The sequence below is a fragment of the Sus scrofa genome, chromosome Y (genome assembly GCF_054392235.1).
Source record: "Sus scrofa isolate SSC_HxYL_T2T_F1_AM1 chromosome Y, Sscrofa_HxYL_maternal_Yorkshire_Landrace_v2.0, whole genome shotgun sequence".
NCBI lineage: Eukaryota > Metazoa > Chordata > Mammalia > Artiodactyla > Suidae > Sus > Sus scrofa.
The window spans coordinates 17,055,283-17,071,805 of NC_139402.1; the positions used below are offsets into that span (position 1 = coordinate 17,055,283).

Consider the following 16,523-nt stretch of genomic DNA (forward strand, 5'->3'; position numbering starts at 1 on the left):
GAAACACATGAAAGGATGTTCGACATCACTCATTATTAGAGAGATGCAAATCGAAACCTCTCTGAGGTACCACCTTACACCAGCCAGAATGCCCATCATCCAAAATCTACAAACAATCAGTGTTGGAGAGGGTGCGGTGAAAAAGGAACCCTAGTACACTGTTGGTGGGATTGTCAATTGGTGCAACCATTGTGGGAAGCAGTATGGAGAGTCCTCAGAAAACTAAACACAGAACTCCCATTGGATCCAGCAATCCCACTCCTGGGCATCTACCCAAAAAAGCCGTGACTCGCAAAGACATATGCACTCCAATGTTCATTGCAGCACTATTTTCAATAGCCAAGACATGGAAACAACCTAAATGTCCATCAACAGAGAAGTGGATCAAGAAGATGTGGTACATATACACAATGGAATATTACTCAGCCTTTAAAAGGAGCAAAACACTGGCATTTTTTTTGCAACATGGATGGACCTAGAAACGATCATGCTAAGTGAAGTCAGCCATACAATGAGACACCAACAACAAATGCTTTCACTGATCTGTGGAATCTGAAAAAAGGATAGACTGAACTTCTCTGCAGAAGAGATGCTGACTCACAGACATTGAAAAAAATTGTGGTCTCTGGAGGAGACAGTTTGGTGGGTGGTGGGATGTGCTTGGGCTTTGGGATGGAAATCCTGTGGATTCAGATTATTATGATCATTATACAACTACAGATGTGATAAATTCATTTGAGTAATATATAAGTGTGTGTATGTGTACACACATATATATGATTAAAGACAATATTACCATCCAATTTAGGAGAGCATCTCATGACTAAGAGGAAGGAAACCACTGTGCATCAATGCTAAATAGTAAAGAGATGCAAAGCCCAAACTAAATCTCATTCGTTATACAGGTAAGTTCATACAACGTATTATAGGCATCTTTTCAAGATAAAACTTTGCACTCTCTCCTATGGTTGTGATTCAAGGTACAGTTTGCAATTTGGAGCTCAGAGACACCTGAATTAGGCTGTCTTCCCCTGATAGCCCCAAAGGTGACTTCTTTCATATATGATCCAGCCATTCTAGCACCCCAAAATTCTCAGCCACGGTTTAATGAGACATTTTAAATTCTTAACATGAACTCCTATTTTTTTCACATATACATAATATTTTATCAGCCAATCCCCCACAAAATCTGCATGTGTAAATCTAAGGGCATGTCCTGTGAAGAAAATAGACACTAACATTCTCCAAAAAAAAAAAAAAAAAAAATCAGGAGAAATCACTGTCAAATTTCATGAAACTACATTTTGTGGAGTGTCTATCTTCATGAAATGTTTACTGAAAGGAAAATTCACGACCATTTGTTAATACAAAGCATTCTGACTTAAGAACTGCATTACACTAAGACATAGTGCCAAACTAGACACTCTTTCTAGTTGTGAAAATATTCCGTCCTTAAATGTGATAAATATGGAAAGCATCATGTATTTTTGACACATATTAAATATTTACCAAAGCTGGAATGGGAAACCACTCACAACATTTTTGTAACACTTCTTTCAGCCATGAAGCCACAGAAATTCTTACCAAACATGAGGTCTCTTTGTGCAAAGGAGCAGCTTTTTATCCCGTATTAAGACCACTTCATAAAATCTAGGCCCTATTTTATGTTGCTACTCCTTTGTTTCTGGACTCCTACACAATAATGTTCAGAAAACCAGATCAATGCACCCAAACTGCTGAGACCCTTATATTTTCCAAATAAGAACCAACTCTCTGGAACAATGATGGCCCTGACTACCTTTTAGCTTTGTAAGTTCCACCGCACACCATACCTTGGCAAATTCTCACCCTCTCCACCTACCCCTCCATGACCCTATCTTGGAACAGTCTCACCCTTTCCTCATATGCACATTTTACAGCCTGAGGCTAAGCCTGACACTGGTTACCTCAGCCACAAGCCCCTAGGAAACCTGCAACCCCATAATGCCAGGAAGGCCTAGCCTTCTCACACATCCCCTGGCCATTTCCTGGTCACAAAACCTATGGGAAACCTCAATGCTCCTGACTCTATGCCCTACTTATTTCCTCACCAAAACCCCTCCGCCTATTTCCTGTTCTAACAAAAGAAAAAAAAAAGACTACGATTCCATGTAATCTTGGATTATATCCTTTGGCTCTTTCAAGAATGGCAAGTTTCCTCTTACACTCATATAAGTCGTTTTTCTTATAAACTCTCTTGTTATGACTTATCTCCTACTTGTTGGATTTCCTTAATGGTATGGGCCTTACATAAACGCAAAATCGCTACTTCATGAATGCTTAGCATATATTGATAGACATACCAACAAGAATCATATTTGCTGTGCTAATATGACTATGAAAATGTGAGGTTCCCAGCAGCGTGGAGACAGACCCCCATTGAGCCCATATATGGCTGTTCAACTTGGAGACCTGCTATGGACAACCTCTCCCAGAATTGGATGCTCCGTTTGAGCAGCAAGAACCAACGGACTGAGGAAAACACCTGGAGGCATATGTTAACTTCTATAGTGATGAACTGCTCTCTGTCATGGGACTTGACCCCCTACTCCTCCCTTGACCTTCCCCTCCTCTTTCTTCATTGTTCCCATCAAGGTTCCTGCCATGAACTCCCACCACTGATTCCTGCCACAGATCCTTTATAAGCCTAGCCCCTCCTCACAGTCAAGGCTGGTGCCCTCCTGAGCCATTAATAAATCTCTCCTGTTTATCAAATGCCCTTGCCCACTCCTCCCTCAGCAAACTTCACATATGGTGCTAAACCCCAAGCGGGCATGATACGAGAATGGGAATCAGATCAGTGGGGCCCCAAACTCCTGGGTTTGAAAGCCAGAGAGCAGCAGGCAGGGGCAGCTCTTCCTGGCTTAACCTCTGGAACCCACCCAGGTTTGGGTCCCTGATCCAGGCACCTCTGCACAAGTCCTCTCCTGCTCAGCCAGGGAGGAACCCCCAACGGGGAATTCCACCTTTCCATGACTGATTCTGCATCCAGCACTTGCCTTCTTATACTTGGATGAGAAAATATCACTTTTCTGGGTCTCCTGTCAGCATGGCTCTTGGGCCCCAGTTCCTCTGGCACATCAGAGTACAACCTTCTGCAACAAAGCATCACACTAGGTTTGTAGAATACTTAGACACTTGGCGCATTCCTCTAATCTGGGGACACCCACATCAGCGAAAAACCTCCCTCTCTGTCCCTCAGCGTCCACTATCCAGATTTTAAAGACACTCAGCCTAAGAAGTGGCACTCCCTAAGGCGGCCCCTTCCTTAGCCCACATCCCCTCTTAGTCCTCATCATGGCGAAGAAGCCCTCCACTCCTCCACAGAACACACCGCTTGGTTGCCTCTTATGGAATTTAGCTATTCCTAAGAGGAAATGTTAGGTACAAGTATCTTTAGTTCTTCTGTAACTCCGTGTGCACAGGATAAACATTAGCTAATGGCTCTCAATGCTCCCAAAATGCCACTTTCAATTTTTTTCTATAGTGATGTTGTATTTGTTTTTCCATTATAGCTGGTCCACCGTGTTCTGTTCACGTTCTGCTTCATCACTGTACAGCGTGGTGAGCCCCTTCCACATACATGTATGCATTCTTTTTTCTCCCTTTATCATGCTCCACCGTGAGGGACCAGACAGATTTCCTAGGGCTACACAGCAAGATCCCATTGCTAATCCAATCCAAAGGCACTAGAAGGCATCTACTAACCCCAAGCACCCCATCCATCCCACTCCCTCCCTCTCCCTCTCCCCCTTGGCAACCACAAGTCCACATTCAATGTAAATAGCTTGAGTGACCTCCATAACATTTGTCACTGTAATGACGAGTGGAATGAAAGGCGCTGTCAGCCCACAGGCCTCCCTCTGTTCTCCCTGTTTCACATTTCAAATTCTTCTCCATCATTCATGTCATATTCCCTCTCATTCTGACAGCTCCTGCTTTGATCCTGCAGACCATTATTCTCCACAATACAAATCTCTCCATGCCTCCAGCTCTCCCCCAACACAAAATCATCCACTCCCCTACCCAAGTTGTCCTCAGCTTCTCCCCATCCTAACCCAGATACTGACCCCTCTTTCTCTCCTCCTCATACACATTTCTGTACCCAGCTTCCTCCTTCTCCAAACTCCTCCCAACCAGCTCCTTTGGTCCTTGAGGGGGAGTTGCCAGCACTGGAGGGATTGCCCAGGTCCATGTCCCTATTTCCATGTCCAACCCCTCCCACTTAAATTGAAAAACAAAAAAGATGAGACTCCTTCTCTTCTGATCCCTCCATATACATTTAAGGAATTTGAACAAATCACTCAGTACTGTGACCTTACCTGCCATGGTGTTGATGTCACCTTATCCTTCCTCCTCGACCTTGAGGAAAAGGAAAGGGTCTGGTTAGCCACTCAGGCCCACACAGATGACCTCTGCTGGCAAAACAAGAACCAAAGAGTGCGGGCGGTAGCAGTCCCAAGACAGGATCCAAACTGGGACTCTCCAGTTGATTCCCAGGCTTTTAGACACCAGAGTCACATGGTAACTTGTCTCATAGGAGGACTATGTGAAGCAGGTCTTAACTAAAAAAAGAAGAAGAAATTAGACCAAACCCACATGAAAAACCTGCTCTCCTTCCTGATTAACAGAGGCACTTCAAAAAGATACATAGTTAGACCTTTCCCATTTGGAGGGAATCTTTCCTTCCACACTCCCTTCATCTCTCAGTCTGTCCCTGACATAAGGCACAGATTACAAAAGTGGGAGGATGGCCTCAAACCCCTCAGCAGGATGTCCTCACCCTCACCTTCAAGGTCTTTAATAATCAGCATAAAGAGGCTGAAAGCCAACACTTAAAAAGAGATCGGGCTAAATACAAAATGCAGGCAACTGCCATTCAGGGCTCCCCCAAATATCAGCTCTCTCCCCTGGACAATGGCTCTAAGGCACTCCAGGCCCCTGCTGCAGGTGTGATAAGAGAGGCCACTGGAAACCTCTCAGGGGAGGGCCACACCCCTCCCTGCAGAGAGACCGGAATCATTGGACCTCAACAGGCCAAGCCACCTTGGCAGGATCACAGAAGACTGAGGGTGCCCTGGAAACCCCTGCATCCCAGACCCACAACTACTACTCGGGTGAAGCACCAGGTAACTCTGCTAGTTGTAGGTAAGCTGGTATCCTTTCTTATCAACACAGGGGCCACTTACTCAGCACAACCTCAATTAACAGGTCACAAACACCCCTCTCAAGTCTCTATTGTGCATGTTGGTGGTCTCATCTCCAAACCCTTACCAAAACCCCTTCCAAACTGCACCCCATCAGGGACACCCTTTAGCTGTTCTTTCCTGATATTAACCAAGTGCCCAGCCCCAACTCTTGGCAGAGATATTTTATCTAATTTCAGAGCCTCCCTCAGACTTCTCACTCCTGTCTCTCTTTCCGAGCCCTCTCTCCTCCCCTTTGCTCATCTACAACATGATAAGCTACCTCTCACAGCCTCCGTTCCTTTGCCCCGGGTGTGGGATACCTCCACCTATTCCATAGCTCAGCAGCTTGCTCCCATTCAAACTGAGTTAAAAGACCAGTCTGCAAACCTCTGCCAACCTCAATACAGGCCCCTGACCGAAGTCACTAATGGAATCGTAGGCATAACCAGGGTCCATGTCCCCTTCCCATGTCTGACCTGTACACTAAACTAATCCAGACCCGGGGACCAGTGAAGGGCATGCCATTCTTTCAGTCCCTTTTATCAGCCAGCCTTCCCCTGACAGACACATCTACACATATTAGGACAGGGCCCACAAACTCCATGCCTGGACTAATTGACAGGGCCTTTAAGACTCAGGGAAGAGGCTCCTCAGTTCTGAGGGAAAAGTTTTCTGCCCTCAAGGAAACAAAGTCATCCCAAGAGAAATTTGCCTGTGTCTTTGAGATGCAGGTGTTCTGCCTGGACATCTGGAAGCCTTAGCTCCACCATCTTTCTGAAATAGAAATTTCAGGAATAGGGGTACATTTTGCAAGTTGAATTCTCAGAGTCAAGGAGAAATCGTATGCCTTTTGTTCTAAACATTATTAAAAGATGTTTAGCCACCTAGACAAGTGACCTTGATTTGTTCCATCTGTCAGGGACCCAGTTTGAAGCCAGTGTCTCTTGCAGCTGATGGGTTTCACACAGGTGTACCTTATTCATGGCTGAGACTTTGGAATGGGAAATCTGAGCTTCCTGTTTTGTATGTATCGTTGTTTGTGTTGTGCATGTGTGGCCTTGCCAAAATTACTTCATCAAAAAGCTCTACTTAATTGGCTTGAAGGAAATTAACTCTTATATGAACTCTCAAAATACATAAGGTAAGGTAATTTTAGATTCACATGAACTGGAAAATATTCCGTGTTAAATTAACATCTGATATTAAAGTTAAAGTAGGTTGATCTAACTTAAATGGGCATGTCTTCAGAGTCATTGGCAGAAGCTTTTCTTATTGCACCTAGGTTTGATAAAAGTCAAATCGGATGCTGAGGCTTCAGTTACTAAGAAGGGACAGCAACATCACTTAAGACTATTATCGGTGTTTTGGTGCTATGCTGTGATGTTCTGTACCAGGAAACACATACTTTTAGAAGTGATAAAAAGTCCACCCAGACAAGTAGACATTGTGTTTTCAGTAAAGAAGGAAGGAGGAATGGAATTGCATTTTATTAAGGGAACATAAAGTAAGTCTGTCGTGTAGCTTGTTATTTTGAATGGAAAGCTAGCAGACAGAATAATATGGATACAGAAAGTGATGGAAGATTTCTGCGAAGTGGACACTAGACAGGATTTCCAAGCTTGGTCAGGACTGACTGGGAGTTTAAAGTTAAAAAACAAACAAACTTTAAATGTAAGCTCGTGTAAAACTTGAATTAGGTTTCTGTCTCTCTGCTAAAAGAAAGGTTTCTGAACCTTCTTAACCTTACCTTGTTCATACTCTTGATAACAGGTTACATGAATCGATTGGCCTTTAATTTGTATTTGCTTTTGAAATCCTTTGTTACGTTGGTTGAGTGACTAGGTAATGTTTTACAATAAAGTGAGATTCTACTTGGCCAGGTGTTTAAATTTTGCATTCTCTCTCTCTCTCTGCGTGTGTGTGTGTGTATTTGCAAATTTCCTAAGTGTAAATTACCGTGTTACAGGGGAGAAATTGTCGGATGGAAGGTATGAACCCAATCTATAAAGATATAGCTCACAACTTACTCCCTCATTCTCAGACATTTGCCATCCTGATGACCTTGTAGCATGGGAAAAGTGTGCCCCTAAATCAGAGGAGGGAAGATAGGTAAGCAACAGCTGTGAATTCAAGAGCCATGACTGTGGGAAATCCAAGAGGCAGCTTGCTTCTTCCTGGCTCCACAGAAAACCCATTAATGAAAAGAAATGCTTTGAAAATATGTTCTCCATTTGGGGTATTCCTTCTACAGTTTTGGGTTGACAATATCTGGTGAAAATGAGGATCATTTTAGAGACAATCTTGTGACTCATACTCTAGTTCTGTGTTTTGAGGTTAGGGTTCACTTTCTAAAACTCACTTCCCAAATAGTTCTTGGAGGCTGTGTTACAATATTTCAATGTTTAAGGGGGGTACTAAGAACATACTCTCAGCATGGGATGCTGAGTGCTGCAATCTGTCTCTGCGAGAATATCTGATGCCCCACGATAACCAGGGGGTTATACATTCTGGGAAAGTATTATTTAAAGGGTTGTCTCCAGCCTAGATGGAAGGTCTCTTGTCAGGAATACTTAAGTACCATATGCACAGGCAAAGTGAATAAAATAACTCTTAAAATCTCTATTTCCCTCTTAAGAAGGACATCCACATTGCACTGGTCTACAGAGGGAATTACTGACATCAAACTCACCCTAAAACAAGGCCCTAATAACAGAAACACCAATGCCTGGACAAAAAGAAGTCACCATCAGAAGGACACCACTATCCCAAGATTGCCCCCCCCCCATGACCACATGGTCATTTGTTGACCTTCTCATCTACCTTGGTGGGTTTCTCCTCTCCAAGGCTCTTCTCAGTGATGTTCCTAGGTGGGATCCCCTCACCTGGCCAACTAATACCTGCTCTCACAAGGGCACAATTATGTTTCCTTCAACTGTTACTCAAGCTCAATCAGCAGGTAAGACTTTAGCCAAGTGACATAACTCTCCTGGGCTACATTAATCGAAATTTAACGGCTCCCTTGTGTTGGGAATGTTTAAACTGTCAAGGGATAACCAGCCTTAGAACACTGGGGAGTACAGCTGAGTGGACAAGCCAGAATGAAATTTCCTTTAAAGAAAAGGAACGGACTAATCCAGCTGAACAGCGATAAAACAGGGCTGTTTTGTGTGAAGCTTTTCAATTTTCATTTATGACTTTATGAATACTGCTTTCCACATAATTTTTAAGAGACCACAAATATTTTCTTATATTTTTCCACTCCTTATCAGAATAGGTTAATTTGTTTTTATTGCCACCAATATATTGTTATATTTTCTACTGCACAGCATGGTGAGCCAGGTACATAGACATGTTTATATTATTTGCTCCATCACAAGTGAGGAGACATAGTTCCCAGGGCTACACAGCAGGATCTCACTGCTTATCCATTCCGAAGGCAAGAGACTGCCTCAATGAACTCCAAGCTCCCACTCAATCCCAATCTGTCCCAGTCCCCCTCCCCCTGGAAACCACAAGTCTATTCTCAAATTCCATGTTTTTCTCTTCTGTGGAAAGCTTCACTTGTGCTCTAAAATAGACACCAGATATAAGTGTTATCATGTGGTCTTTGTCTTTCTCTTTCTGACTTCCTTCTCTCAGCATGAGAGTCTCTAGGTTTATGTTTTATTCACTGTCTCCACAAAATTGCTGTCTCTTGCATTTCCAGAAGTGTAACTGAGTCACTGAAAATGATATATAGTTCCATATGAGATCAGTGGTCTCTAGATATGGGAACATGCAACAAGAGGGAATATTTTCCTGGACCATAATAGACGAGGAAGATGGGTGGTCCAGAGACTTTTGGCTACTCCTAGTATGGCTTTGTCCAGGACTAGCACATTTAATGGCCTATCTGTGACATCATTGCCAGACCTAGTAATGTTCATTGCTGGCACTGTGAGATGAAATGGTCATGAAATGCCTCCCCAAACTATGGTCAAATGTACGACCATGGGGGAGTATGGCCAACTGTGACCTCAAGTTAGCACTTGCCTAGAGGCTCTCCGTGCAGGAAAACTTGAGGCACAGCAGCTGTTGACCTGCAGCACCAGCTGAGCAGAGCTCAGGGAGGTGAGCAGCGGTGAGGCACAGGCCTTCAGACCGATTTCAGGTGAGGATCTCTATGGGCCCAAATTCTTGCATCTTCTCTCATCTAGAAATACAGAGATCATTGACCATGGCAACTGCATGGGCCAATAGGGAGAAAAGGCAGAATGGAGTAGCTGTGGGTCAGACATCCATGGAAGACTAAGAAATCTTATGGAAGTAATTTCAGGCAAGCCTTTGTATTGCCAAGAACGTAGGGTTTATGTGCCCTGTCAGACGTGATGACACCAGCTGTTCTCAAAGCAGCATCAGCTGGCAGCGACAACCTTATATTTTCACGGTCTTCTCCTATAGCAACAGAAAGGAGACAACATGTTTTATGACCAATAGCTCCTGTGATTTACGTGTTAATACCACATCACGTGTTAAAACCTACTCAGATGAAACTACACTCCTCCTTCAACAATACTGGTATCAACCCATGTTTAATCTTATTTTTCCTTTCTTCCCATCCTCTATGGTAGCATATACCATGTCCATCCACAAGTACTCCTCACCACAGGCCAGCAGGAAGCAGATAGAGAAGAGTAGACATTCATCCCTATCCCATATAATGGAAGGCTTGAATGAGAGGAGCCTAGGAGGATGGAGACAGACCGCCATACACCCCAACTATTGCTGCTCACCTGAGAGACTTGCTGTGGACACCCCTCCCAGAATGTGGATGTGCAAGTTGGGCAGCAAGAAACGAGGACCTGTGGGAAGCAACTGCCTGCACAGACTAACTGCCTACAAGGATTAACTGTGCTCTGTCATGGGACTTGAGTCCCTACACCTCCCTTGACCTTCCCTTTCTTCTCCATTTTCCCTGCCACAAGGTCCCACCATGGACTCCAACCACAGACTCCCACCACAGATGCTTTATAAGCCTAACACCTCCTTGCAGTCAAGGCTGATGCCATCGTGGGCTCTGCCCAGCCCCCTCAGAGACCCTAATAAATTCCTCTTGTGCACTATTTGGCCTTGTGCATTCCTCCCTCAGCAACCTAACGGAAAATGTTTGGAATATTGTTTAACACACAGACTACTTGCGTAGGATACACAGAAAACTCGATATAATAAAATCAGTGATACCAGATCATTGTCAGTTTTTAACAATGTGACAACATTATGGTATAAGTTTTAGAGTATTCAGTTCAAGGGCATATATAATCTTCAGAATGTGGTGCACCCATCAATTCCTCAGTCCACATTGTATCAATCCACAAGGAAATCTCATACCCTTTGGATGGTACTTCCCCACATTTCCTCTCCTAACACAAGCAACCATCAATCTTTTTTTTGTCTCTATGGCTATAGATATTTTGCCTGGTGCCCAGGGCCCTTCCATGTCTTGGTTAGTGATAAAGGTCATGGTTTGTTTTGTTTTGTTTTGTTTTTGATTGTGTATTTGGTTTTTTTTCTTTTCTTTTTGTCTTTTTATTTTTTGGACTGTACCTGGGGCATGCAGAAGTTCCCAGGCCAGGGATTGAACCCATAGCACGGCAGAGATCAGAACACTTTTGTAACAAGCTAGCCAACATAGAACACTGGCTATGTTTTTCTGAATATAAATACTGCACAGATTCTAGTTATACACTCTCAAGAGCTGCATAGCTTTTGTTTCACTTTGCCGTTGTTTTTTTTTTTTTTTTCTTCCATTTACAAGGCCTTACATAACAGGCACAAGTGCATATGTGCACAAGAGAGAACTTGCGTTTACTTCAGGGATGAAATGGATTTATTTATTTATGTGATTTTTTTATTAAAAAGATTCCATTGGAGTGGGGTCTCATTTGCTGATCTCATTTTTTTTTTCTCTCTTTGGGTTACTGTTCAAGTACGGAGCTCATATTTTATATTAACTGGGCTAATTTCATAGAGAAGTAAACCCTGACTGAAGGTGATGCTCAGATTGCTAGGAGACTAGTGTCTTGTGATGTCACAGCTACTCAGGCTGGCAACCATTGTGATGGATTGGATAGTTTATCTGTGTAGGCTTACCAAAGCAGCATTTAAAACTGCAGAGTTCAAAAGCCATGCAGGTGAGAAAAGTAGCTGAAGAGAAATTTATCTGAGATGGCACATGCTCCTTCAGAAATTCAAGGTGTGTCTCCTAAAGATGAATCAATTGGTTCAGAATCCTCCATTACATCTCCATGGTGTGATAACTCAATCACTGGGGACTTGGACTTGAGGTCTCAGATTGAAGAAAAAGCTTTCCAGGCTTTGTCTGAGGGCTCCCTGATGAAAGAGCCATGCCACACATTGTGTGCCTCTGAACCAGATGGAGATAATGATTTTCCTCCTCTGCCCTTTCCCAGAAAACTTTGGGAAATTGTTGAAAGTGATCGATTTAAGTCCATTTGGTGGGATGAAAATGGAACCTCGATCGTGATTAATGAAGAACGCTTCAAGAAAGAAGTTCTGGAGAGAAAGGCTCCCTTCAGAATTTTTGAAACTGAGAGTATGAAAAGCTTAGTTCGACAGCTTAACCTTTATGGATTTACTAAATTGCGAAGGAATTTTCAAAGACCTGCCTCACTAGCCAACATTCTGGCAGAAGATAATGAAGTCTCTGCTTGGAACAAGGTATTATGAAATGTCCAGTTACTATTTACAGAGGGACATCTGCAAATATGTTCATACATATAGGGTCATAGTAGACCTTGAAAGTGGGATGAAGTACTGCTACGCTTTTAAATTGAAGGCCACTTGGTCATAAAATATTTGGGGTGATAGAGAAATTTCCTAGCCACCTGGAGCCTTCTCAATGAACCTCACCCAATACAAGCCCCTGAACCTCATACTGTTACTGTAAATGCACCAGGCATTTTTATTTAAGGACCATAATTGCCTGTTCCCACTACATAAATTTTTGAAAATGTTAGTAATAGATGAGTATTATTTCCTGACATTAACTCTGTGTGATGAAACAAGTCAGATTTGTATGGATTCTTTGTCCTCGTATCTTTGTTTAAAAGGTCACTAAATACCTTTCTCTTTTGGTTTTAGCTGCAGTTCTACCATAATCCAAATTTTAAACGAGGCTGTCCCCATCTGTTGGTGAGGATGAAAAGAAGAGTCAGGGTGAAAAATGCTTCTCCAGTATCGGCTTCTCTACTTCAAGGTTGCAGCAAGAAGCGCTCTAGAACAGGGGGTGATGTGGATAACCATAATTCTGATGTGGCTGCAGAAACTCGTGGAGAAGATGCATTTTCAGCCTCTACAAACCTAAATGTGCCTTTAATAAGATGGCCTTCTATGAGCCAGAGAATTTCTAATACAACTACCCCAACTAGAAGTGGTCTTTCTTCTCCATCATCACCATCAGTCAGGCCACCAGGACAAATTGTCATGGCTCAACATGCTATTTTTAGTCAGTTGACCACGTTTCACATGCACTCACAAAGCAGCTACTCTCCAGCAAGTGGCCACATCGTGAATTTCATTACAACTACCACTTCCATTTCTCAGTACCACCTTATTTCTAACTTCCCAAGTGGTTATTTTGGACTGAGGGTGGAGCCTTCTCCTTTGCCAACCAGATACCAGAATATATCACCAACTGAGTGCCCTGTGTCTAACCCCCAAGCAGCAGCCCATCCATGGTTCCTAATGCCAATGGCCACTGACACATCTGCTGCCTCGCTTTCAAGGCCAAATCCTCAGTCCTCTTCCGTATCTGAACATCACCCTAATTACCACTGACCTATCAAAGGACTATAGGTTATGCAGGAGAGTGAAGATGAACATTTATGCTGGCAAATGTCACCAAATTCCTGCAATTCTGTTATTTCAGCAATAAACTTGTATGTTCATCTTCATAGCTTCAATTTCTTTACTTTTGACACAGTTAAGAGTAAAAGGATGCTGCATTTCTTTTTCTAAAATGATTTTTCCATCATAGCTGGTTTACTGTGTTCTATCACTTTCATACTGTGCAGCAAAGTGGCCCCGTCACAGACCCACCCACCCAAGACGCACACCCACACACATACATATCCTTTGTTTCACATTATGCTGCATCAAAAGTGACTAGAGATAGTTCCCATTGCTATACAGCATGACCTCATTGCATACCCACTCCACATGCAATAGTTTGCATTTTCAACCCCCGAATCCCAGTCCATCACAATCCTGCACACTCCCCCTTGGCAACCAAAACCCTGTTGTCCAAATCCATGTGTGTCTTTCCTGTGGAAAGTTTCAGTTGTGCCATATATCACATTCCACACATAAGTGATGTCATATTGTGCTTGCCTTCCTCCTTCTGGCTTACTTCACTTAGTAGGAGAGTCTCCAGTTCCAGCCGTGTTGCTGCAAATGGCATTATTCTGTTCTTTTCTTACGGCTGAGTGGTGTTGCATTGTGTATATATACAACATCCCTTAATCCATTCTTTCCAACGGTCACTTAGGTTATTTCCATGTCTTTCCTCTTGTGAATAGTGCTGCATTGGACATACATGCGCACATATAGTTTTCATGGAAACTTTTTTTTCCCCAGGTGTATGCCCAAGAGTGGGATTGCTGCGTGACATGCTAGTTCTATATTTAGTTTTCTGAAGTGTTTCCATAGCGGTTGTAACAGTTTACATTCCTCCAACAGTGTAAGAGAGTTTTCTTTTCTCCATACCCTCTCTAGCATTTTCTCATGTGTGGACTTGTTAATGTCGGCCATTCTGTCCAGTGTGAAGTGATACCTCATAGTAGTGTATATTTGCATTTCTCTAATAAACAGTGATGTTGAGAATTTCTTTATGTGCTTGTTGGCCCTCTGTATATTCTCTTTGGAGAAATGTCTATGCAGGTCTCTTTCCCATGTTTCCACTGAGTAATTGGCTGTTTTGTTGTTGAGGTGTATAGGTTGTTTGCAGATTTTAGAGATTGAGCCCTTATTGGTTGCATCATCTGAAATAATTGTCTCCCATTGCAGGTTGTCCTTTTGTCATTTTAATTGTTTTCAATGGCAGATTATTTTGCCGTTTTTTAATATTTGAAATGTTTGATAATTAGAGAGGAGCATTTGACATGTCCCCTAGCTGTAACTGTTTCAAAAAGGAAAATGGAACTAAGGAAATAGAGAATAGCTGTCAAGAGATTTCTGAAATAGTCCAAGTTGTATTGAATGGGGGTCTCAATTATGAGGGTGTGGAAAAAGGGGCAAATAAAAGTCAATTTGGAAAGGGAAAATACATAGTATTTACGTAGTGTTTTCTCAGCTGCATTATAGTCTATCTGTTACTTCAAATGGAACTTGGATATTAGTTGACAAGATTGTCTTCATTGCAAAGAAAAAATAAATCAATAAATTCCATTGAGTTCCCATGATGGCAAAGAGGTTAACACACCTAACTAGTGTCCATGAGGAAGCAGCTTCACCCTCTGCCCTCTCTCTGTGGTTTAAAGCCCCAGAGTTGCCCTGAGCTGTGATGTAAGTTAAAGATGTGGCTCAGTCCCAGCATTGCTACGGCAATGTAAGGCAGCAGACAGACCTCTGCTTTGACCCTGACTGGGATTGCCCATATGCCACAGGGGTGGCCCTCAAAACACACAAAAAAGGTATACAATTACTTAAAAAGTACATTTCACACTCCAAACGATAAGATATTTTATCTTATCCATGAACCATGACAATAATTTACACCATAAGAGCAACAACAATGTCCACATGACATCATCAGAGATGGTATCACTGTCACCACAGGGTGGTAGTTCATCAGTGAAACATCTACAAAAAAAAAAAAAAGTAGTAGAAAAAAAATGTGGGTGTCATTTTCTCTAAAATCCTCAAACTGATCTAGGTTATTTTTGCCTTTATCTCCACCCCTTTATATGTCCCGATTCACACGTAGAGGTTGCTTTCTTCTTTTACACAAAGACAGGCTTAAATACAAATGCTGGCCTTTAACACCAAACCTCAGCCAGGTGAACAGGTCCCTTAAAGATATAGAATCTATTTGACTTAGCAGCTTCTTATGTTTCTCTTTTACTGTCATTCTGGAGAACATTCAGAAGAATTATTTTCAATCATACCAAGAGTCACCTCAGAGCCATCCTTGGAGTAGAAAGGACCCCACTTTGTCTTAAAAAGCAAGGTGCCATTGTTGCAGAGGGGAAAAGGAGGAGGGGCAGATGCCAAAGGAATCTCCCTGCTCACACGTGCACAGGCTTTCAGAGGGCAGGGTGCACCTGGTGCAGGCCACAGGTGGCAAGAAGCCACTTGCTTGTGCTACAGCAGCCTGGACACTTCTTGTGCTGGCTATAGGTGTCCAGATCCTTCTGGTGGGGGCTATGGGCATCAGGTGGGTAAGTGAGATGTGGTGCCTCCTGAGTTATCTACAGGCAGTGGGGACAACCCAAAGCAGTCATCTCAGAAACCACAGGGAGTCAAGGCCTGCCACCGGTAGGGGTGTGTGATCAGGTCCAATCTCTGACCACAGTCACCTCAGAGGTCAGAAATCAGAGCGGGCACTACAACTGAGCACCACTCAGTATTGCTGTCAACACCCTGGCCATATAACCGCCCTGCAACTGTCAGTGCCAAATGCTCTGACAGTTGCACGGAAGAAGCACCCAGAAGGTTGAACACTGTCCTTTGCCAAGACCCTGTAACTAGGAGCAGTGGTGTACCACCTCCTGTGTGGGCTAAGAGGGACAGGGTGCTTCTTATAAGGGTCCTCAGTTGGGGGGGCAAACCACCAGAGGTGTGCATGGCCTGCTACCACTAGGGGTCCAGGAACAGGCACCCCTTGTGGCCCTAATCACCACAGAGGGCACCTCAGAAGAGGTCATTGTGACCAAACATTACCTGTTTCTGCTCCAAGTTCTCTGGGAACTCACAAACCATGCCACTGCCACTGCCACTGCCACTGCCACTGCCACTACCAAATGCTCTGGGCACCTCATGATTCTGCAAAAAGCTCATTATCACGCCCAAGGCCTTGAAACAAGGAGTAGCCTGTGCCACTTCCCTGCATGTACTTGCTGCTGCTAAGACCCCAGCAAGAAGGCACTACCAGCCCTACCCACTACCTCCCTCTCCCTGGAAATACACTCCGCACCCTCGGGATAATGGCCTGCTCACTCCCAAGATTGAGCCAGCAAGAATGGAATCCTCCATGCCCCAAATAAATGGTAACACCCCACAAAATACAAAGGGTTGCTC

At 43.4% G+C, this 16,523-nt stretch overlaps 1 protein-coding gene and 1 pseudogene across 1 annotated transcript; one reads left to right on the plus strand and one right to left on the minus strand.

Moving 5' to 3' along the window:
• LOC146394409 (heat shock transcription factor, Y-linked-like) overlaps window positions 1–16,523 on the minus strand; it is a 116,768-nt pseudogene that overhangs the window by 56,731 nt on the left and 43,514 nt on the right.
• Window positions 9,219–13,064, plus strand: LOC146394410 (heat shock transcription factor, Y-linked-like). Its single transcript, XM_085009105.1, has 3 exons — window positions 9,219–9,226; window positions 11,678–11,945; window positions 12,369–13,064. The coding sequence occupies exons 1-3, from the start codon at window positions 9,219–9,221 to the stop codon at window positions 13,062–13,064; spliced, it is 972 nt and encodes a 323-aa protein (XP_084865231.1).

Bases quoted from the DNA above. Each gene is read 5' to 3' on its own strand.
- LOC146394410 (XM_085009105.1), top strand. The intron at 11,946-12,368 runs GTATTATGAAAT...TTTTGGTTTTAG, and splicing joins AAGTCTCTGCTTGGAACAAG to CTGCAGTTCTACCATAATCC.